At 45.8% G+C, this 24,129-nt stretch overlaps 1 protein-coding gene across 21 annotated transcripts in view; it reads left to right on the top strand.

Annotated features, from left to right (window-relative positions):
- PLEKHA7 (pleckstrin homology domain containing A7) overlaps positions 1-24,129 on the top strand; it is a 219,632-nt gene that overhangs the window by 156,416 nt on the left and 39,087 nt on the right. For 17 of the 21 annotated variants that reach the window (XR_007404730.1, XR_007404729.1, XM_049099105.1 and 14 more), the window contains 4 exons: positions 13,557-14,027; positions 21,919-22,441; positions 22,948-23,034; positions 23,624-23,743. Coding sequence is in view for 19 of the 21 variants with exons in the window: in XM_049099105.1 (XP_048955062.1) it covers positions 13,557-14,027; positions 21,919-22,441; positions 22,948-23,034; positions 23,624-23,743 (1,201 nt within the window). In the remaining 2 variants the exon portion in view is untranslated. The remainder of the gene's footprint in view (positions 1-13,556; positions 14,028-21,918; positions 22,442-22,947; positions 23,035-23,623; positions 23,744-24,129) is intronic. The other 4 variants (XM_049099106.1, XM_025459628.2, XM_025459626.2 and 1 more) reach the window with 1 other exon arrangement.

Raw genomic sequence — 24,129 nt, 5'->3', positions numbered from 1 at the left:
GTGGTCTTTTAGTGAGGCCTCAAAATAAAAGGTTCTTCTCTAGTAACCTAAAGGCAGGATTTTTCGGTGACTACAAATGGATTTCACATGGTGTGTTTTATTTAGCTTATCAGCCTCTTCCAGTATATGTGTATTCTGGGATTAGTGGTACTACCTAGTTTCATGCTATCTTTCTTGAAACAGACCTTTGGTGTAGAGTGACATCCTTCAAGGGGCCAGGTTGGGGTCTAGTCCTCCCCTTGGAGTTTCCGTAATACCTCAGTCAAGCATTTTCCATGCTGTTTTTTCTTTCACCTTCTGTCTGCTTTTCAGTATCCTAGACTTCAGGGAGGGATTGTCTTTGTATCTTCTGCACACCTGCCACAGAGTAAGCTGTCAAATGTCTGGTGAGTGAGTGAGTGAGCGAGCTACTACTGGATGAGTGAATATGTTAGGACAAGACTAATGATTGTCTTGGAAGTTCCCACGTGGACTCTGAATCAGTAACTGCAGGTGTTCAGTCAAATCTGACTCTGCCTCCTAGCATTGTCATCCAGCCTGCATTTTTCTTTTTCTTTCTTTTTTTTTAAAGATTTTATTTATTCATGGCGAGGGTGGGGTGGGCAAAGACACAGGCAGAGGGAGAAGCAGGCCCCATGCAGGGAGCCTGATGCGAGACTTGATCCCAGGACCCCAGGATCATGCCCTGGGCCAAAAGCAGGCACCAAACCGCTGAGCCACCCAGGGATCCCCCAGTTTGCATTTTTCTATTGTGTCCACAATGATGATGTGAAAGCCTCTGCCATTAGCCCTGTGGGCACTCTGTTCATAGCGACATTGTCATTTCCTTCATCATCCCAGGAGAAGGAAACTGGGTGCATTTGGCATGTCTTGCTTCTAATGCACATGCTGGTCCCTAATGCTCACTCTTTCCTAGTCTTTGCTTTTCATCCTTCAAAAAATAAAATGCAAAAGGGCAAAGATATGCTTAATCACCTTTCTGGGGTAATCTTCACTTTTTTAAAAAAGATTTTATTTATTTATTTATTTTATTTATTTATTCATTCATTCATTCATTCATTCATTCATTCATGAGAGAGAGAGAGAGACAGAGAGAAAGAGAGAGAGGCAGAGACACACACAGGCAGAGGGAGAAGCAGGCTCCATGCAAGAGGCCTGACATGGAACTAGATCCCGGGACTCCAGAGTCACGCCCTGGGCCAGAGACAGGCGCCAAACCGTTGAGCCACTCAGAGATCCCCTTCATTTATATACATATATACACTTATATAGAAATATGTAAGTTTCTTTTGTGTGTTTTCAAAGCATGAATGATAACATCTTAATCCTTTATTTTTTATTTTTAAAAATATTTATTCATGAGAGAGAGAGAGAGAGAGAGAGAAAGAGAGAGAGAGAGAAGGGCCGAGACACAGGCAGAGGAAAAAGCAGGCTCCATGCAGGGAGCCCGATGCAGGACTTGATTCCCGGTCTCCAGGATCAGGCCCTAGGCGGAAGGCGGCCCTAAACCGCTGAGCCACCCGGGCTGCCCTTAATCCTTTTTTTTTTTTTTTTTTTTTTTTTTTTAAAGACTTTATGTGAGAGAGAAAGCACAAGCAGGGAGAGGAGCAAATGGAGACAGAGAAGCAGACTCCCCACTGAGCAGGGAGCCTGACTTGGGGCTCAGTCCCAGGACCCCGAGATCATGACCTGAGCCAGAGGCAAACTTAACTGACCGAGCCACCCAGGGGCCCCCCAAAATCCTTCTTTATCAGTGTATGTGGATCAACTTTATTTTGGACTGTTGTATTGGTATTGTATAAGGACCATAATGCTCCAAACCTTGGATGGTTTATCTTTCCTCATCTTTTACTATTATGAATAGTCCTGTAATGAAAAACCTCTACAAGCCTCTGCATATGTCTTTCAAATTGCTGTATCAAAATATAATGCATTTTAAATTTTAATCAGTATGCCAAATTGCCCTTTAAAGGAAGCTGTGGAATCTACTAGTGAGAGTCCTCATCTCCCACATCTTTGCCAGTAGTTGATATTATCAAGCTTTAAAATTTTTTGTTGAGCTGCTGTGTGGATGAATAGTATCTGGTTATTTCAATGTGTATGTCCATGATGATAGGGATCTTTTCTGTTTGTTGGCTACTTGTTTCCTCCCCAGTGAACTGCCTGTATGTGTCCTCTGCCTGTTTTTTTTTTTTTTTTTTTCCTGAATTGTTTGCCTTTTCTTGGTGCTTTCTTTCCTGTGTGCTGTGAAATCTGCCCATTGTAGGATGCAGCTTAGCCTCTTGGTTGATGGAAGTCTGTCCAGCCTTGTGGCTAATGGAATCTGATGTTCCCTTCTTTTGAAATTCAGGATGCTGTTTGCCAGTCTCTAATATTCTGGCCTTTTTCCTGTTCTCTTTGATTCCTCAGAGATCACCTGAGGGGTTTCTTGAACCCATTCCCGAGTTCCTTTATGGCCCTGAGGAATTAACTCCTGGGCCTTTCCCATCTTCCTCCTTGTCCTGGACTTTCTCTCATCTTTCTTCTTGATTAAGGTGTGGAACTAAATCCAGAAGTTAAAGAATTCAGTTTTATTTATGTGAATCATCTTCCCCAAGCAGAGATACCTACATCTCATTCTTTTAAAGCCGTCCCCTCCTTAATTTTAATTTTTAGAAAAATAGAAAGTTTGTTTTTTGCTTTGCTTTGCTTCAAAAAAACCAAGCTTAGCTCCTTCTAGACTCTTCCCTTTCTGCCACATTCCTGTGGGCCCATTCCACTGTGCATCTGTGCTTGATTTTGTGTCCCACCTTCCATTTCTTGTGCGTGTCCTTTTATAACTTGAGCTCTGAGAGCTGCCTGTGTTATCAAACTGGCTTCTTTGGACCAGCAGTGGCAAATGGGTTCTTTCTTGTGTCCGATTTCTACTCAGTTCATCATAATGACCAGGATACTGGGTCAAAGGTAGCCTGAGAATGAAATCAGGATTATGGGGAAGAAGTATTGTGATTGGCAAGTGATGCCTGCCTTGAATTGTTCAGGATTAATTTGCCTAGCTGAAATTTGGCTATTTTTGTAACTTTTTTCTACTTGAAGATTTTTGAATTAACCATCAGATTCTGTTCTGGAGGGGCTCCATCCCTTATCTGTTGGGCTGGTTTCCTTCCCTTTTAGGGTCTCGGGCTATTGTCCCTAGATTTTCTCTGAACTTTTAACATTTGTTCTTATGCCCTTAATAAATTCTTAAAATCCCATAATCATGTTTGCCGTAGGTTCCTTCCTTAAAAAACAAAACAAAAACCCAACTTGTTTTACCGTTTGAGTCAGAATAAAGGCAGGATAGCATTTCCCTTTAACTTTCTGAGAAATAGAATAGTCAGCTAAGCAAATCCAGACTTATTAAATGTTCTATTTCCCCAGAATAAGATGTTCAGACATTTGGTTAGTTAGAATTATTCATCAGGCAGTACTAAATCTTCCCTCTCCTCCAGTTTGGTGATCTGCATTGGAAAACCATCTGTGTTAAGTGGAGGGCCCCAGTGGTCGCATATCTGTGTGTCCCCAACTCGGTTCTTACCAGATGCTTCTATTCTTAATTCACATGGGCGGATGCTTTGTGTATGTGGTATATATAGTATGACTCCTGATTGCAGGTAGCAGAAAATGCAGGCAAATTTTTCTTAAGAAGGGAGGAATTCATTGGTTCCCTTGACTGAAAAGTTCAGGATACGTTTAGCTTTAGAAACAGGTGGGTTTGGGCAGCCCGGGTGGCTCAGCAGTTTAGTGCTGCCTTCAGCCCAGGGCCTGATCCTGGAGACCTGGGATCGAGTCCCACGTCGGGCTCCCTGCAGGGAGCCTGCCTCTCTCTCTGCCTGCGTCTCTGCCTCTCTCTCTCTCTCTCTCTCTCTCTCTCTCTGTGTCTCTCATGAATAAATAAATAAAATCTTAAAAAAAAAGAAACAGGTGGGTTCAAGGCTCAGACAATATTAGAAGTCATTGTCTCCAGCTACCTCTGGTTTGGATTCATTCTTCAACTCCATGTAGAGGTCCCTGACCAATCTAAGATCTGGTGGCAAGGTAGCTGCGGTAGCCCTAGACTCTTCTGATGAAAGTCTAGCAGGAAAAGAGCCAGTCGTGCTCAGAAGCTCTTGTCCAGAGCCATTCTGATTGGACAGGCTTAGATCACATTTAAACCCTAAACTGTGAACTGTTGCCAGGGAATGCACTGACTGGCATAAGCCCAGGATACATGTTTCACTTCTGAGAACTGAGGGTGAGGTAGGGGTGAATGCCCAAGTAAATGTTGGGGCTGTGGGCAGAGGAAGGAGAAATGACTCATTGGCATGGGATAAAGGAAGCACAAATGACAAATGTCCAGGCCAGCTGATTCACCCCTCACTTCGTATTGTCTTGGTTTCTTTTACCTTAAACTTCTCTTCCCAGAACTTAGTGTCAGAAGTCAGATGGATGTGGGTTCAAATCTCAGCTCTACTACTTTCTAGGTGAGTCACTTGTACAGATTCGGTATACTTTTCTTAGTCCATAGGGCTATTACAAGTGTTAAGTTAAATAAGTGAATGTATCAAGTGCTTACTTAATAGAATGCCTAAGATACTTTATATCAGATATGCCACCTCCGGTAACAATGTCATTGGCTTTTTTTTTCTTTACACCCTTCCAGTTTCATCATTCATCCTCTGGATCACATTGATGATGAGTCTTCTATGAACAAATTGCACTCTCTCCCTTATCAGGATGTGCTCATCCCCTAGCAGTGAGAATTGTGGTTCTGTTCTACCCAGGCTCCTGCAGCACCACCCCTCCTTCTGCCCTTCACTTCCTTCTTCTTCCAGCCTTTTCCCACAACATTCCTCTGACCTAGGAGCAGAGCTGAGCTCCCTTGCTACAACTCCCAACTTTATCCCCTCGTTTCTTATACAGGCTTAGGAGTCTCTTGATGGAAATGCATTTATGTATTCTTGAGATCCCACCCCATACTCTGTAAAGGGGCACTGAGCAGTGGTGCCAAAGCCTGCTCTCTAGCTCCATCTGTTCATAATTTCTTCCCCCCATTTCCATGTTCTTCCACTTGCCAGATTTTGGACTGTCTTGAAATCTGTCTTCCCAACTCCCTCACATTGGACTTCTTTTTATCTTTTGTCTAAGGATATCTTCTCCAACAAGTTAAAGCACTAAGCAAGGAGGTCAGCTTGCCTTTACAGCTCACAAAACTGCCAAGCAGCTCAGATAGGAGGGCCTATCAGAAGACAACTTATCTTTTTTTTTTTTAAAAAGATTTTATTTATTTATTCATGAGAGAGAGAGAGCAAGAGAGAGAGAGAGAGTGAGAGAAGCAGAGATACAGATAGAGGGTGAAGCAAGCTCCACGCAGGGAGCCTGACATGGGACTCGATCCCAGGTCTCCAGGATAACTCCCTGGGCTGAAGGCAGGCACTAAGCCGCTGAGCCACCCAGGGATCCCCAACAACTTACCTTTTTTTCTAAGCCTCTCTGGTCTCTCTGTAATTGAAGTCCTATCTTTGGACTGAAGGAACTTACAGTCTAATCACCTTTGGAGTAAAAACCAATTTCCTCAGGGATTTTGAGCACTGCATGGGTCTGGTCCCTATGACACTTTTCATGTCTTGCCATTCCCTATTCTCTGTGTCCTAACCATACTGTACTTCTTGAATTGAGTGCATTTGTACATGCATTCATCTGTTTAGTCTTTTATTCTACAAATATTTATTGAGGGTATATTGTGCATCAGACACTGTTAAAGATGCTGAGAAATACAGCAGTGTTCAAACAAAGAGGCAAAGTCTCATGCATTGTTGGGTAGGGATGGTGGAGACAGACCATAAATAGGTAAACAACAAGATGATAATCTATCATAATCCATGCATGAAGGCAGTAAAATTGGGTGATGGGATGGGAGGGACAAGGGGGCAGGGAAGATATGGAGGTGAGGCCTGATTGATATATGAATGTTACAGATGCAAAACTGAGGCAGAGTGCTTTAAGCCAAAGGAACGGCATTTACAAACACCCTGAGACACGAATGAGCTTGGTTTATTCAAGAAACAGAAAGCGGAGGAGTGTGGCTGCATCTAAGAGAACAAGGAGGAAAATAGAGTATGATGGGATCTGGGTAAGAGATGGAGGTCCATCTCATTAGGCACCAGGATCCATCGGGGCCTTGCTCATCTGCTCCCCCAGCCTTCACCCTTATCAGGAAAATAGAGTGCATCCTTTAGGCCTTACCCTCGATGTTATTCCCTCTTTCCCTGACACTTCAGTGTGTTAGATTGCCCCAGCCAGTCATTCCTTTTGCACAGGACTTTCACATTCTGTTGGCCTGCTTTCTCACTGTCACCCCTACTAGTCTATAAACTCCTTGAAAATGGAACAGTGTTTGACACATAGTAAGCAGTCAGTTAATGGATGTGTGGATGGATGGTTGGCTGGCTGGCCGGGTTAGTGGATGGATGGATGAACAAAACAGCTATAAAACTTCTACCTATAAGAAATTCAAATAAGGATTTGGGGGGCATCTGGGTGGCTTAGTGGTTGAGCATCTGCCTTTGGTCCTGGGATTGAGTTCCGTGTCAGGCTCCCCATGGGGAGCTTCTCCCTCTTCCTATGTCTGTGCCTCTTTCTGTCTCTCACGAATAAATAAAATATTTTTTAAAAATAATGATTTGGGACATCTCAGAACAAGCTAATCAGTGTTGTGGGATCAGTACGTGGGGAATCATCCTGCTCAGAAATGGCCCATACATTGCTGGCTATCTGCACTGTCTTCAGAGAACTAAATATTTGGTCTTCCAAACCCAGAGCATTTTGAGTAAAGTGTAGCAGGAACACCTGAGGTTGGACAAGCCCCTTGGGCCCTGAGCAGAAATAATTTATGGAGATGTTTTCAACCAGGTGCAGGGCTTTGGAATCAAATCAGATGGAGTTTGAATTCTGCTTATGTCACTGGTTGCAGGATTCAGGCATGTTGGATAACCTCTTGGAGCTTCACTTTTATTGCCTGTAATTAAGGATTAATAATATCACTAGCCTTGGAGGATTATATATGATAAGAGGAGAAAATAGGGACACCTGGGTGGCTCAGTGGTTTGGCGCCTGCCTTCGGCCCAGGGCATGGTCCCGGGGTTCTGGGATCGAGTCCCACATCAGGCTCCCAGCACAGAGCCTGCTTCTCCCTCTACCTGTGTCTCTGCATCTCTCTCTCTCTCTCTCTCTCTGTGTGTGTGTGTGTGTCTCATGAATAAATAAATAAAATCTTTAAAAAAAAAGAGAGATAATATATTTTACTTGCTTATTAGCTCAGGGTTTTGCATTTAGTGAGTGCTCAGTGATGACTGTTGCTTCCACAGTTTCTAGTCTTCAATAGAGACAATTTATTGTAGGTAATCTGGTACTTACCAGTACCCTCAGCCTCTTTGGGTTTAACACTACTGATCTTGCAGGATTGTTATAGGGATTAGAGAGGATCTGTGTCAAGTTCCTGGCACATAGTAGGACCCGGCATATGGTAATAACAACTAAGCATTGGCCACAAAAAAAATGAATGACCCAGAACCGTGACTGCCATACAGAGATGGGAAGTAAGCACACTTGGCCAGAACTCCAGACTGGGTTGAGATGAACTGTGACAGTTGAGCTTGACTTACCTGATAGAAAGAAGAGGGAAGGATTCTCTAGGCAGGTAATGAACAAGACCTGGAGTGACCAGACCTCCTTTATTTGGTTTGTCAGTCCTTAAAACTTCACAAGGGACTTTGCCAGTAGCTATTCTCTGAGGCAGGAGGGACCTCAGCCTGGCCATCTGGTGTTTCGTTTATTCTTTAGCCTCACTCTTCTTTGGAGGAGGACAGTCTGGAGAACTGGAGAGTGTGTTGTCAGAGCAGTCAGCCCCTCTATTGTTAATTTAGAGCAGAGCATGAAAGGGAGCCAGATACCTGCCCCACTCCCAGGAGGACTGCCCTATTTAACTCTGGGGGAAAGAAGAAACAAACTCCTGTCTCTATTTCTCTCCAACCATTTCCTTCCTCAAATGCTAGGAACTAATTCAAGTGAGCAAGTGTGCCATAGGCTCCCAAGATACTTCAGGGCTCTTTTCAACCTTTTGTACAAGTCTACGGACTGTGCTTAGGGTCAATTCTGACTTTGGAGGCCACCGTCCTCCTGAGCCTGGGGTCAGTGCTCAGGACTCAGTGTCTATCAACATAGGCTGAGCTGGTTACCTGATCTGCTTCAGACTACACTCTCTAAGAATCTCGGTGGGCTGGCCCTTGTTTCTGGGTTCCTAGTTTGGTGGTTTAGGTGTGGAGAGTAGGGAGGGATCCTCTAGTAGGATTGTAATAGGAGGGCCGTATCTACTGCTGGACCAAAGTCCAACCAAAGCCCTACAAGAATTATTCCTCTCCCCACCCAAGTCTTTGAATGAGATTTAATGTGTATGGTGTGTTCATGTGTTTAGCATTAAGACAGAGGGAAATAGTGGTTCTTATTTCCTGGTGAGATCAAGGATTTAGACACAGAATAAAAACATAATCAGTGCTTGGTATGATCTGTTAACTTCCAAGTTCTTGTGAGGAAAAGGAAGAAGAGAGAAATATCTCCGGTGTGAGGTGAGTGCTTTTCCCACTTGCAGGAGGAAGCCAGACTTTGCTCTAAGCAGATGCAGAGCATTGCTGTGATGTGCTAAAAATGGAGGGACCCAATCCCTGCTAATAATGCTTAGCCCCTTGTAACAGGGATTGTGTTTGGTTGCTAGTAAAAGAACAGTGCAACTTAGGGTTGCATCATCAAATTGAGTTTTAATTTTCTCACAGAAGAGGAATCCAGGAATCCATAGTTAGTCCAGTCTGGTATAGCAGCTCCATCAGGGGATCTGGGTTCTTGCTCATTTTCTACCCAGTTTTAAGCAGGTGGCTTTAATCCTTATTTTTGTTTCCTTACAATCCGGAGTGAAATCTAAATTCCAGGCAGGAATAAAGGAAGGGTTAGCTAAGCCAGCTAAGTGTGACTTCTTTTTTTTTTTTTTCTTTTTAAGATTTATTTATTTATTCATGAGAGACAGAGAGACAGACAGAGGCAGAGGGAGAAGCAGGCTCCATGCAGGGAGCCCGATGTGGGACTCGATTCCGGCACCCAGGGATCACGCCCTGAGCCAAAGGCAGATGCTCCACTGCTGAGCCACTCCGGCGTCCCAGTGTGACTTCTTTTAAAGACTTCCCTGGAAGACCCACCTAGCAATTTCTGTGTACATCTTAACATTTTATTGGCCAAATCTAAGTCACATGATCACCTTTAGCTCCAAGGGAGATTGGAAATGGGACTTTTTGCTGGATACATTGTTACTTAGAAAAAATTGGGTCAAGGGAGAGGGAGAGAATAGATATTGGGTAGTCAATGCATCTGTATTTGAGGGCACAGTGTGCCAGGTACTGTGCTGTGCTTTTTTCTGTGCACTGTCTCCTTTAGTCCTCACAACAGCCTAATAAAGCGAGGGGTCCTGTCCCCATTTTGCAGATAAGAAACCTGAAACCAGAGAAGTCAGAGACATGCTCAAGGTCACTCAGCTTGTATTGGGTGGAACTATCCCTTGAATCCAGGTCTGACTGGCTTTAAACCCTATGCCCACTGGGTTTGACACATTTGGCCAAAATGGTCATCAAATGCCAGGAATGCCCTGTGATTTTTTTTTAAAGATGTATTTATTTATTTCTGAGAGACAGAGAGAGGCAGAGACATAGGTAGAGGGAGAAACAGGCTCCCTGTGGGGAGCCTGATGCTGGGCTCTATCCCAGGACCCTGAGATCACTATGTGAGCCAAAGACAGATGCTCAACCACTGAGCCACCCAGGTGCCCCCATTCCCTGTGATTTTGAACAGTCACTAAGTCCAGCTCCTCACAATGATAGTAGTGACTTGCACTGGAAAGACTTGTGTCATCTTAACTAAACATGTGTGCCTTGCATGGCCAACTTCTCTGAATGACAAAGTCATTGAGAGCTGAAGTGTGCTTTATTCTTTCCCACCATTGTGCTAAATCGAGCATTGCAAATCTATTTTGTGACAGGTTCCTGATTTGGGAAGTTGTGTGTTAAGTTGTAAGGAATGCAGGGAGATGGGGAAGACCAGAAAACATTGTTGCCTTAAATCCTGTATCTTAGTAAGTTAACTGTTTATGTCAATTAAGGTGGGTGAGTAGAGGACATCATCTTTATCTTTCTTACCTACAGCCATAGCCTGAGTATTTTGGGCACAAAGGCATCTTATAGAAGTCCCAGCAGTCAGAGACCAAGAGCTGTTTATAATCCCAAGTTTGAGGGCCTAGAAGGCTGCCAGCTGGCAAACAGACTGCCATTCTTTTAGCCACCTCTTAAGGTTTATTTTGCAGTAAATGGTGGTAATCTGAGAAAAGCATTGGTCATTTTCTATCAACTTTATTGTCATGATGTACCAGCATATGTGAAGGTGTGTACATCCTATGTACACACATAGTAAAGACTAAGATTTATAGTTATAAGCTCCATGGTTAGAAAAGCTTGGAATCCTCCACTTTTTTGGGGGTCAGTTAATGAGAACAGTATTAAATGTGGTAACTGTGATTACATCGGGCTTTAGGGTTATCTGGCTTTGAAGTCAGAGACTGTTTTCTCTGCTACTTTCTTATACCTCCAAATATCTGCCCCAGTGGGGATAGATGGTTGTTCACTAAATACATGGAGGTTGATTGGTAAAGAAAGGAAAATCCCCATTACAGTTGGTTGGGCTGAGGCATCTTATGAACACACACTCCTTGGTTTCTGGAGTTGAGGAAACTCCCTTTTCCTTTTAGTTCTAATGTCATATATGTAGGTGGCATGTTTGTTTCATAACCTGGTTTTGTGACCAAGCGCTATTTATCTTTGGGGTGGGAATAAAAAAGGAAGTACAGTCACTTAGGTCTCACAATTGGAGTATAAACCAGGTTATCAAGCTTTGGTGACTTGGCTGGGGTGTGACCCAGAGGACAGCCAGAGCTCTAGACCTGTAGGTAGCAGCCTTAGCACAGCCCCCATGGGTGGTTTCCTGAGTTTGAGAAACATTAAGGAAGATAAAGGCCAAGTCAGAGAACCTGAAGGCTACCAGTTGAGGTTATACTGATGCAGTTATGGAGGATTAAAGGAAGAAAGGACAAAGTTAAAACCTATAATGTACTCTATGGAAAAAGAGTTGTCCCTTAATGAACATATAGTAAAAAATGGTTTTTGTTAAAGTGTAGCCCCTGAATATTTCCTATATATTCCCACTACTGGAGCTTACAGACCAACTGAACATTAGGAATGAAAGGGCTCTCAGAAATAATAATCTAAATATGTCATTATAAAATGATATGATAGGACTCCTTCCACAAAGACTTAGACCAAACTCAAACTAGCTTAAGTGAGAAAGAAAGTTTATTGGTTCACAACCAAAAAGTCCAGGGATATATTTGGTTTAGATATGGCTAAATCTCAGAGCTCAGGCCAAGTGTTAAGGATTCTGTGTTTCTCCATCTGCTTTTCTTGGTGTTGACTTTTTTGTTTTTTTTTAAGATTTCATTTATTTATTTGAGAGAAAGAGCAGGAGGGAAGGGCAGAGGGAGAAGCAACTCCTCATTGAGCAGAGAGCCCAATCGGGGCTCAATTCCAGGACCTCAGGATCATGACCCGAGCTGAAGGCAGATGCTTAACCAACTGAGCCACCCAGGTGCCTCGGTTGTTGGTTTCATTCTCAGATAGCTGATTCCCATATAGTTACAGCAGTTCAAGACCAGCTCTAACCAAAGCCTGGTTGGTCTAGCCAGCTCTAACCAACTGACTTACTTGGAATAGGTGATGTGTCAACTCTCAAAGTAATCACTGAAACTTGGAGCCTCAGATGGACAGGGACTAGGGTCCAAACAGCAGCATCCAAACCATATGGATTGGGAGTAGGGAGAGGTGGTCCCTAATGAAAATTGAAATGCTAAAATTGATTTTTTTTTTTTTTTAATAAAGCTTTGGGTCTTCAGGGAAAAGTCAGGAGAGTACATTGACAGTGAGGTGCGAGATTGCTTTTCTTAGTTACAGGTTAGATTGCTTTTCTTAGTTACGGGTTAGATTGCTACTTTACATTGACATTTTAACTATCTCTCAGACTGGATTGATCCTGCCTGCCCTAAGTCTGTACTGACTGTTGGTAGCTGAGGTTTTTAGGTTGTTGCAAAGGCGGCTTGGGGTCTGGGGTCTGGCCACCAAGATGTAAAATGCAGCAGCATTTCCATTGTATGCTTTTATGTTGAAATGGAGAGCCCTCTGGCTTGGCCATTTGAGGAATGATGGATCTCAAGGCCAGGACCTTTTACCAAGGAGACTGGCTGCTCCAGCCAAGCATCCTTAGTAATTTTCTGGTCTTTCTAGACTGGGCTACAGTGTGTTCTTTTCTTCCCCAATCTATTTTTGCAAAGCCTGTGGAGCTGCTGCTTTGTCTCTGGCACCAAGTCCTGGGGATATAGACATAACTAGATCCTGCCCCATGGAAGAGGGGTAGAAGGGCAGCTTACAATAGGAGACAGGCCATGAAAGAGGAGTCCTTCTTGATGCTCACAGAAGTTCATCCTCTAGCCTCTGTTCACATCCTGAACTATGGTCCCCATCCCATTCTTCTTCACAGTTTCTAGGTCTGCATGTGTGGAGGCCATGGGCACACATATGGAGAGGCAGTGGGGAGCACGTGGGAGTGCTGGCTGGTATTAGCCCTGGCTCTGCTCTTTCCTAGCACTATGGTCTTGGGCAAATCATTTATCTTCTCTGTGCCTTAGTTTCTTTATCTCTAAAATCCGACTAGTGATACCTCAGAGGATTGTTGTTAGGCCATTGTTCTTGTGGGTTCCTGTTTGAGCACTAGGTAAGAGGTCATATGAAGAGGTTACTGTGCCTGTTCTCTACTCATCATCTTCAGAGAATGTTAATTATGCGCCAGTTGTCCTTTGGGCTGTGTTTGATGCCAGTGGGAGAGACCCTGGGTTTGGGAGCCTTCTATCTAAGCTGGGTTGTCTCAGACAGACAGATGGACAAAGAGCAAAAGAGAAAAACATGAGATTGTCACATGTATCATTTATTCATTCAGTAGTATTTATAAAGCACCTACTCTACACCAGTCATTGTATGGAAGTTATTTAATAGGCCTATTGTAATTGGCCAGATGGGTCTCTGGCCTGAGGGAACTCATAGTCTACTTGTGTGTCAGATGAATAAACATACAATTATGGTCCAGTGTGGTTAGTGTGACGGTGGAGTCAGCTAAAGTCCCAGTCTAGGCTGGGAATAGGTGACTGGAATGGCTTCCTAGAGGAGGTGACATGTAGGCCAGGTCCTCAATGAGTAGAAGTCAGGCAGGAAGAATGAGGGACTAGCTATGAAAGATATTCCAGGCAGAGGGAGCAGCCCTTACAAAGGCCTGGAAGAAATTTGAGCATACAGTATGTTCTTCGGGGAGTCTTGGCTGCCAGCGGTGCTGTCTGGAATGGGCTGAATATGCCTCTGTTGTTGCAGAGACGTGGAGAAGGTGGAGCGGCAGGCCGTCCCTCAGGCCAATCATGCAGAATCCTGTCGAGAGTGTGGCCGCGTGGGATCTGGACATACGAGGGACTGTTCTCATCGCAGTCACGAGGATTCCTTTGGCTTTGAGAGGCGAGAGCAAGAGGAAGAACGGTACCGGTCCCAGAGGGAACCACTGGAGGGCAAGCGGGACAGGAGCAAGGCCAGGTCCCCTTACTCGCCAACTGAGGAGGATGCCTTGTTCGTGGATTTACCTGGTGGCCTGAGAGGCCAACAAGCACAGCCCCAGCGGGCAGAGAAGAATGGGGTGCTGCCCACCACATATGGCCCAGTAGAGCAGAACGGGACCGGCGGGTATCAACGGGCCTTTCCTCCCAGGAACAACCTTGAAAAGCACAGCCAGAGGAAAAGCAGCCTGGCCCAGGTGGAGCACTGGGCAAAAACCCAGAAGGGGGACGGCAGGAGGTCAGTAATAGACTCGGAATGGCTGCTACTAATGAGCATAGTAATGTAATAATAGTCACTATCATTTCCCCAGCACGTGCTGGGGAAATGCTGGCTTTACACTCTCCTCCTCCATTAGCCCTGTAAATTCCTGTAACAACCCTGCAAGGAGGGGGTGATATCCCCAATTTAGAGACAAAGAGACAGGGGTGTGGAGACGTGAAGGAACCTGGCCAGGGCACACAGTCGTGGTGAAGCCAGAGTGTGGACCCGGGACTGTGAACCCGCCAAGCCTGTAGGAGATTACATCAGGGGGTTCCTGGGTCCCCAGTGACTGCACCTTCAGACAGTCAGTATATAGAGAGTAACTGATCTTCTCTTCTTACTCTGCTACTTCCCTGCATCCAGGAAATATTTGTGGAAACTAGAGTAAATACAGATCCATTTTCAATTCCAGGCACACAGAGAAGTGCTTAGGCGCTGTTGACAGTAAGCTTTATCATACCTATTCCTTCAAGAAGCAGTTTTTAATTATTTTAGAGGGCATGCAGTTTTGGCTATTTGCAAAGCACTGTTTGTATTTTATTGTAATTTTAGATTAATAAAGGCGCTTTTCTGAATGTGAAAAATTCAGGGTCACCGGCTTCCCCATTTTCTCCAGAAGCCGCTGTGTTTTGTCCTCCTTAGGAAGACAGTATATCGTTTCATCATCCTCGGGCTTCTAAAACAAACCCCACTGACTGAAGAAGCAATAGCGAAGGCCCTGGTGCTTTCAGAAAGTTCCCTGGGGACTTGAGGGGCTGCTGTGGTTGTGCCAGAGCTCAGGCCAAGTCTGCCACAGACTTACTTGCCTGATCAACATGTTCTAAAGAGCCACATATCATCTCCGTGTTGGTGGGGCCCAGACTTTCTCCCTGTGGGCTGTGGAGGCAGCAGTGCTCCTAAGGGAATAGCCTCAGCCTCTTTCTAGGTGTGTGGTTATGCTGTGCATGTGTAGGTTGTGTAACCTCTTTAATCTGGTCTTGGTTGGGCACTTGTGATGGTAGATGGTGGAGAAATTACAATGAAAATCCTCCAAGGAATTGGTAGACATTGTTATGGGACAGACTGGGCAAAGGAAAGCCTTTGGTGTCATAGCTAAGATAACTTCCCATTCCCATCTAGGACTGACCAGGTGTCAATTCCATTTGTTCAAATTTTGTGTCTTACTGAAAACAGAAAGCTACACAGAGGAGGAAAGTTTCTATTCTTGGTGCTGGGCTAGGTAGATCCCCCTGGGAGGTGATTCTAAGTGCCTTCAGTGCTGAATGAGGTTGGAAAGCTGGCAGGCATTAAATCATGCAGGTCTCCTACTCCAAGGTAAAACAATTTAGATATTATTTGAAAAAGCAACAGGGGAAACCACTGGAAGGTTTTAAGCAAGTAGGGGAGGTTATCTGGTTAATAATTGAGGAAGAAGAGCCCAGAGAAGATACTGCTACAATAGTCCAGGATGTAACAGTGGACATAGAAAGATTTGAGGTACATTTTGGAGGTGGAAACAGCAAAGCTTGTCAATGAGTTGGACGCTCTGGATGAGAGAAAGGGAGGAACAGGGATGATCCCTAAGAGTTTTGACTTGAACAACCAGGTAGTTGCTGAGACAGGGAACACCTAGGGGCAAGATGGGACAGGGGCATCTGGGGAGGGGGTGGTGCAGGGCGGGGGTGGAAACAGTGTTCCCGTTTTGCACAGTAAGTTTGAGAAGCTTATTAGTTATCCAAGGGGAGATGTCAGGTAGACAGTTGGATATAGGTTATGGTGTAGAGGTTTGAGGTCTGGTTGGGACCAGTCAGCACATAAATGGTACCTCAACACTTAGAAGATAGTCTAGTCGAAGAGGGATCCCGCAGAGGAGACAGCATGGTCAGAGAGAAACTACTCATGGTAAGTTAGCTATTTTCTCTTATATGCCACAGCTCCTAGGAACTGAAGTCAATACGGGCAGGCTAGGGGAGGTAAAAGCAGGAAAAAGCAGAAATAGGGGAGGCTAGGAAAGCTAAGGGTTTAGCCCATATGAGCCTGTATTTCTTGCTAAAAGAGTTTGGATTTAATCTTGGAGGCCTGTGAAAGCCATCAATGGTTTGGAGGGTATTGGCAGGAAAGAGGCATCAGGACCACCTGGGGAGATTTTGTATAGCCTGGATAGTCCCTACTACATCCCTATTCCAATACAGCAGGTCCGTGTGTGTGAAGAAGTCTGTCAGGCACTTCTGATGTGCCCTGCCCAAAAATGAGAATGGTAGTTTTAGTAAACCCCTTATTCTTAAAGGTGTTTTTTTTTTTTAATTAATATATGCACATAGTTTAAGGATTTAAGTATGATTCCCATCCATCCCTAGTCCTGGTTTCTGTCTCTTTGAGGCAGCTACTTTCAATTCTTTCAGTGGTTTTCCCAATTTATTTCTGTATTTCCAAATAAGATACACTGCTCTTGACTTTTAGCTATGTATAGGCATTCTACTGTGGAAAATAAGGATTGAAGTCTCTTGCTCCCCACTGTGCCTTTCCAATAGACATACACTTACCCTTACCCTAGCTTCACAGGATAGCATAATTTTTGTATAGATCACTAGTCAGTTTTTATATTACTATGACAATATAAATACTCATAGCTGGGCCATATGGTATGCTAAATTTAAATTTCAGTTCAACAATTTTTTGTTTTCTGGTGTTGATAATTTTCACACTGGTGGCTTGGTTTTCTTTGTACCAATTAATTTCATCACCAAATTCTTAGCTACATGTGTAAATCTGCTTTTGCTCAGTACCCTCAAATAATCATTAATCCACTCACAAAGTAAAAAAAAGATCCAAATACCAAAGGATAAATATTGAAAAATAAGTGTCCTTCTACTTTATTTTGGAAACCTACTTTCACTCCCTAAAGACCAACCACCATGTTAAGAAAAATAAACCCTACCCTTCACTTTACTTTTTTCACTTAATGTTTCTGTGTATATGCAAGTCTATATGTAGATATTTGAATGTATCTTGATGAATGAATCTATCTTTCCATATCAGCACATATAGACTCATATCATTAAATTGAAATAAGCAGAGTACCCCATTGTGTGGATCTACAGTGGTATTTATACCATTCCCTATTGATGGACAGTGAGGTCGGTTACAAACATTTGCTATTACAAATTATGCTGGAACGAACATCCCTGCCTCATTATCTCTACGTGCAAGTACTTGTATATTTAAAGAATAGATTGCTTGAAGTGGAGTGACTAGGTCAGAGGATCTATGCCATTTTAATTATGATAGTTATTACAGAATTGCCCTCCAAAAATACTGTTTCAGTTTATACACCACCCAAAGTGTCCTTGTTTGTCAACCCACATCAGCACTGAGAACTACTGTTTCAGTTTCTTGCTCCAGTAATGGAAGATGGTTTAGATGGAGAAGAGCCTGGAAAGAGAAAATGATCAAGTATAAAGTGGTCATAGCTTGGATAGGAGACCCAAACCAAAGCAGTGAAGATGGTGAGGATTTTGAGGAGGGTGGGTAAGATTCACAGATGTTGAGGTTGGGTAGGTATAAGACTTGGTAAACTGCTTCATCAAGGCTGGGAATGTGTGGAGGGACACAGGTGGTACTGACATTAACAGGTTTGGCTTGGTTAATAGGTAGATGTGGTACAGTCCGGATGTTAGGAGTTTTAACAACACTCCCCTCCCTGCCCCCCATGTGATTCTAATGTGCAGCCAGGCTTGAGAATCCCTAGCTTAGAGTGAGCCATAGCAGAGGGCCAAAGGCAGGATGCTGAGGACCTCCAACCCAAGGGGTGGACAAAAGCCATCTCTGTGAAGGAGATGAGCAGGATATGGGGCTGGCAGGGTGGGGGGAGGACAAGTGGAGTACAAAAGAAGGAGTTTCATTTAGAAGGAGTCCAGTTTGTACTTGGAATGAGGACTTCTCCTTGGAGCTGGTGCCCTCTGAGGAAGTTGGGAGCCACTGAGATTGTCTGGAACTTGCTGAGACTTTTGGTTCCACTGAGGCTTTAAAAAAATATATTTTATTTATTTGACAGAGCAAGCACACACAAGCAGGGGGGTGGCAGGCAGAGGGAGAGGGAGAAGCAGCTTCCCACTGAGCAAGGAACCCAATGCAGGACTCTATCCCAGGACCCTGAGATCATGACCTGAGCTGGAGACAGAGGCTTAACCAACACTGAGCCACCCAGATGCCCCTCCATTGAGCTTCTTGATGGGCTTACATGGGCAGACCTGACCCTCCGTTCTTAGAGCTAGGATTTTTAAGTAGTTAGATCAGGGAGGCACACAGTACTAGGAGAGGAAGACAGGAAGAAACCAGAAAAGGTTGCATGGCCAGTGAGAAACTCTTTGTGGTAGGGGCACAGAAAGGAGTTTCAAAAGCTGTGTGACTGCTCTGCGGTTATAAGTTGTTGGTTGAAATGTCTCTACATAACTGCTTCTGGCAGCCCGCAGCCCACAGACCTGGGTCATTCTGCTACACACAAGGACCTGTTCTTGGGGCCACATAAGGGAGATAAAGGATGATAAGTCAGTTGCAAGAAGATGACAGGATTGGGGAAAGTGTTGGACTTTCCTTGCATGTGAGCTGGAAGTTTGAGCCTTTCTTATCTAAGGGGCAAGGTGACATGAAGCCTGTAGATGAAAACAGTTCATTGGCCTTGGAGGTCACTGAGCACACAGCGAGAGGAGCTTCAGTCTAGTGATGGAAGCAGATCTCAATGGACTGAAAGGGAAAAGTGGGGAATTGACACCGTTTCGAGAAGAAAGCGGTCTGTCTGAGTAAGTGAGGTTGACAGTATGATCGTTCACTTGTATCTGGAAAGGATTGCATCTTGCATTCTCAGAAGTGTTGTTTTCCTTAAAGGTATATTTGTAATATCTTATAGTCAAGGAATAAGTAGATCTGGCTGCTTAATGAAGGAGCCTCCAACATTTGAAAATAGAGAAGAGAGATGTATTTCTGTGCTTTGTATGATTAAGACTGTGCTAATCTCATTAGATTGGACACATTAGAAATTGGAAGGAGGGTTATTTGCTCTGTAGTATGATCTCATATTTGTGGGTCTAGACCACACAAGAAATTATTTCTAATTGTTCTTTTAGTACTCGGAGATACATATTATGTTTCACATCATTAAACTACATTAGAATGATGTTCTGTGAGGACAGGCTGACATATCCTTAGAATTTTACATTCTAAGAGATTGTTTTGAAATTCTAGCCTTCCATCCCCCCACCCACCCCCGTATTTAAAGCAATTTACATACTTGTAAAATAAAAAGGCAGGAGTGGGGATGGATTCAAGCACTCGGCTATTACAATGAGGAACAGAGTAGACAGTGAAAGTCCTGCACAATTGATGTGGAGGTTAGGGTGAGGATATCTGCTGCATAAGTAATTGGTTATCAAAATTGATTTTGCATTTTGATATGATCAGTTTGTAGGAGCTGTATCTGAATATCCTGTTTAGTGCCTTTTGGGACAGGGAGGCCCCGTGGCACAGAGCAGGATATGAGGGTGGGAGACCTGGAACTTTCTTTTTGGGTAAGGATGGGTTTGAGGGCCAGCAAATGGATCTGCTTTCAGGGGCAAAGCCACTATGGGTGCTCCTATCTATTTCAGTGGGATCTTTACCTCTTCTTACAAACTTACCCTCCTTGTGTCCCCTCACTCCACCGTTGGTCAGTTATCTTGGTTTGGCCTCTGGAGCTCACCATTGCACTGGGTTTTTTAGGCTTGCCCCCAGATGGCCAGCAGTGCGGGTTTGGAGTATGGCAGACAGTGTTTAAGCAGAGGGCACAAGTGATAGGATGAGCTGAGGGCTTTGGGGCCCCTGTGCTGGGACTCTGACTGTCAAGGTGACACAGGCACTGAGAGCAGGCTGCAGAACCAGACCACAGGGGTATGGGAGCACAGGTAGGACATACTTTGCATGGTCTGAATTTTGCTGCAGCCAGAGTGAACAATAGTTGGGCGTCCCCAGGGGAGGCCCCCAACCTGGTTTCTGCGCTGCAACCTGCCACTGCTACTGCTTGACGATTCAGCCACTGCCCCTTCCTCGGAGACACCTGCCCTCCTGACTTTGGGAAATCAGTAGCAAACCCTGCCACCTAGTGGCAGACGGCCACGCTAGACGGACACACTAGGACACGTCTGGCTGAAGCGATCTTAAAATTACCTCCCGTAATTGCAAAGATAACAATAAAAAGAGAAGAAGGCTACCATTTTGGAATGACAACTGTTTCTAATCCCCACAACAGTCTGTTGGGTTCTTAGTACAGAGGTCATAAGTGAGGAAGTGGTTAAATGAGATGAATTTAAGAACAATTAAAACAGCACTTCTCAAACTTTGGCCACCTGGGGGGCTTGTTCTGACTTGGCAGGTCTGGGGTGGGGCCTGATAACCTGCATTTCTAACAAGTTTGCAGGTGGTGCTGATGCTGCCCATCTATAACCATACTTGGGGTGGCACTGACTTAGAACAGTGGCTGGGTGGTTATGCATCAAGACTTTTTCAGACTGTGGACAATACTAGAGAATGTGAGAGAGTTCCTGCCCTTGGAGGATTTACAGCTTGGCTAGGGAAGAGGTGTCTTGCAAGGATGAAAAAGTTACATCAACAAAAGACCTTGGACAAGCTTCCTACAACACAGTAACTAGGTCAGAGCAGAGTGGGAGTCCTGAGGGCTGCAGAAGACTTCTGTGGAAGGGGCCTGAGACGGTGTCATGGAAGATGAGTGAGATTTGGGTGAATAGGACAAGGGGAGCCCTTACAGGTAGGGGAATGAAGAACAATATTATGAGGATAGGAAGAGGTGGAAAGGAAGAACCCATTGAGAAGTAGATGCTGTGAATCAGGCATAGAGCCTGCGTTTTCTTACTTGTCTCATTTACTCTTCAGAACAGCCTGATGAGGGAGATAATCCTGTCCTCCTGTTACAGGGGAGGAAGCTGAAGCTCAGAGCAGTCCAATCAGCTGCCTTGGGTCACATAGCCCGTGGTGGTAGAGCTAGCATTCAAACCCCGGTCAAGCTGTCTGCGTTTCTCCACTTTGAGAAGTTGCCAAGCTTTGTAGGAGTCTAGGGTGAGGCTCTCATTCTTAGAGTCCAGCAAGGACAGGGGTTGCCTAGTTGCCTAGCTTGCCCCAGCCCAGTCCTTGGCCCTGGTTGGAGAAGCAGGGAGAAAACAGCAGGACTGCAAAGTGGGTTGGGATCAGGTGCTAGAGAGGGGTAAGTACCAGGCTAAAGGGGTTCAATTTTATTTCCTAAGCAGTGGGGAGTCACTGAAATTTTTGGAGCAAGGGAGTGATTGGATCCAAGTAGTTGACTGTAGTTGACTGTGTACAGGGTGAACACTGGTTAGGAAGGGCTCAGAGTGGTGTAGGGAGAGATGATTAATCAGTATCTGGACTAGAGTAGTAGAAAAAGAAAAGAGCTGGTGCCAGCCACTTCCTTTAAGAACCTCCAGAATTTGGTATTGAGGCTACCGGCAGAGGGCAAGTCTTGGTGACCTGGGGCATTATGAGGCATTTCCTAGAAATAGGCACACCTTTTTGGAAGAGCTGACTGAAGGAGAGGGAGAGGAGAAGGCAGGTTTCCTCACCTTTCACTTGAAGTGATGGATGTGGGGCAGCCAGCCTGCCTGGTAGGGAGGTTGATACCCCAAAGATTGCTAGAGAACAATGGTTGTGGAGTCCTCTGCATAGGGAAGGGAGTGACCGAGGTCCTGGGCATCTGCTTTGATTGTTCTCTGGGGTTCTTACAGAGCTGTCTCATGTACCTGACATTGTGGATTTACTTAGCTATGTTTCCAAAAAACCGGCAGATCCCATGCTGGTTGTCTTACCCATCTTTCTCCTTTGTCCTCAGCCTGCCCCTGGACCAGACCCTTCCTCGCCAGGGTCCTAGCCAGTCACTATCATTCCCAGAAAACTACCAGACTCTTCCTAGGAGCACCCGACATCCCTCAGGGGGCTCCTCGCCCCCTCCCCGCAACCTGCCAAGTGACTACAAGTATGCGCAGGACCGAGCCAGTCACCTGAAGATGTCGAGCGAGGAGCGCCGGGCACACCGGGACGGCACCGTGTGGCAGCTCTACGAATGGCAGCAGCGCCAGCAGTTCCGGCACGGCAGCCCCACGGCACCCATCTGTGCTGGCTCCCCAGAGTTCACTGACCAGGGCCGGAGCAGGAGCATGCTAGAGGTGCCCCGCTCCATCTCTGTGCCTCCATCTCCCTCAGACATCCCTCCTCCAGGCCCCCCGAGGGTCTTCCCACCCCGGCGGCCACACACGCCAGCGGAGAGGGTCACCGTGAAGCCACCGGACCAGCGGAGGAGCGTGGACATCTCCCTGGGGAGTTCTCCCAGGAAGGCACGGGGCCATGCCACCAAGGTAAGACCCTGGAGGGTTGCCAGGCAGCTGGGGTTCAGCATTCGGGCACCAGGACCCTCACATGGTTTGAATACAAATTTGAGCAGTTTGGAAATAATGATAGGTGACACCTACGCGGTACTCTTAGGTGCCAGGTGCTATGCTAAAGGCTTTTCTTTAATGCTTACAACAGCCCTATGAGGTAGGTGCTATTATCATGCCCATTTCACAGATGAGGACTGAGGTATTAAGAGATGAAGGATCATACAACTAGAAGTCTGCTTCCTCGCAGACTGGAAGGCAGGAAAAAGTATCTGTGGTCAATCGTTTCAATAACTTATAATAACCCAACCTCAGCTTTCCCTCTCCAACGGGCTTTGCCAGTTTACCGTTGTTATAACCTGGTAAGAAAGACCTGGAGCCCCATTTCCCAGATGAAGAGGGGTAGTGCCTTGTGGCAGGAGGCCCCGGCAGAGAGGGGCAGAGGTTCTCGGCTGCAGGGTGACTTCCTGTCTCCCCACTTACAGAACTCCTCTCACGTGGACCGACGCTCCATGCCCTCCATGGGCTACATGACCCACACGGTCAGCGCCCCGAGTCTACACGGAAAATCGGTAAGCCGCCCCTCCTCCGCCCCACCCCCCATGAATGCGGCACCTCCTGCAAAGTGCCGTCTTAGCTGGTTTCCCCCCACCCCCAGCCAGCCCCGTGCAATCTGCAGGGCAGCTGTCAACCCCCACTTTAGACAAGCTTTAGCAGAAGCTAAGGCTCAGAGAAGCCCAGGGACTTGCTCTGTGTCCTCCAGCTGACATGGGGTTCCCCCCAGATCAGAGGGGGAGCTTGGGGGAGGTTAAGGAGAATGCAGGCTTTTCTTCTCAGGCAACATTTTGCCCAAAGCCTTTCCCCAGCCACCTGCCTTTCTGCTGCTCGCTCTTCTCCTCTTGTCCTTGCGTTGGTTAGTTCACTTCGTCTTCAAAGCTCAAGTCGGGGTGAGGCTGCACTGGTGGTTGCCGTTTCCTGAAACAAAGTGTTTCCTGCAGCCCCTTTTCTGCCAGCGCCTTTATTTGTTCTGATGACACAATTAATGCAATAATTACTTAATGGTGTCACGTCAGTGCTGTCCCGGCCCCGGGGTGAAGAGTAATTATAGCGTCGTGCTCCTGTGGTGGCTAATTTCCTCGTGATGTGTCTACACACCTGCAGCTGGAGGAGCTCTCACTGCTTCTCGCCCGGTTACGGCGGCACCAGGCCAGGTTGGCCAGTGTGCGAAATCTCGCCGTCGGCCAGTTACTGCAGCACCAGCTGACCTTTCCCGCCTGCCAGGTCAGCGCTGGTGGGCTCGCTCAGGGCCGGGGCCACCCTGGGGGCAATGGAGTGACGTGCTGGCCCGTGTTTTCCTGTGCCCACGCTCTAGTCCGTATTTGCTGTCTGGCTCGCTCCCTGCCTGTTTGCTTCTGGTTGCTGTCGCCAGACACTGCGCAGTGGTGTGGGGCCCCCGCCTCTGCTCCTGGGGAGGAGACTGCATGTGGTGTGAGGGACCTGAACTGTGGCTTCTCCAGCTGTGAGTCGTGACTGCCAGGCTGGCGTGTGGTCATGTCTGAAGGGCTGTGCTGGCTGTCATCCTTGTTGCCACCGTGGCTACTCCTTGGGATGCTGAAAGGTGTGTTTCATTGGTGTCAACCTGGAGGAAAAAGGCAGGGTGCCCTCTC

Source organism: Canis lupus, chromosome 21 (assembly GCF_003254725.2).
Source record: "Canis lupus dingo isolate Sandy chromosome 21, ASM325472v2, whole genome shotgun sequence".
In the NCBI taxonomy this organism is placed as follows: domain Eukaryota; kingdom Metazoa; phylum Chordata; class Mammalia; order Carnivora; family Canidae; genus Canis; species Canis lupus.
Note: the sequence above shows the minus strand (reverse complement) of the source record. Positions and strands in the feature narration are given on the sequence as shown.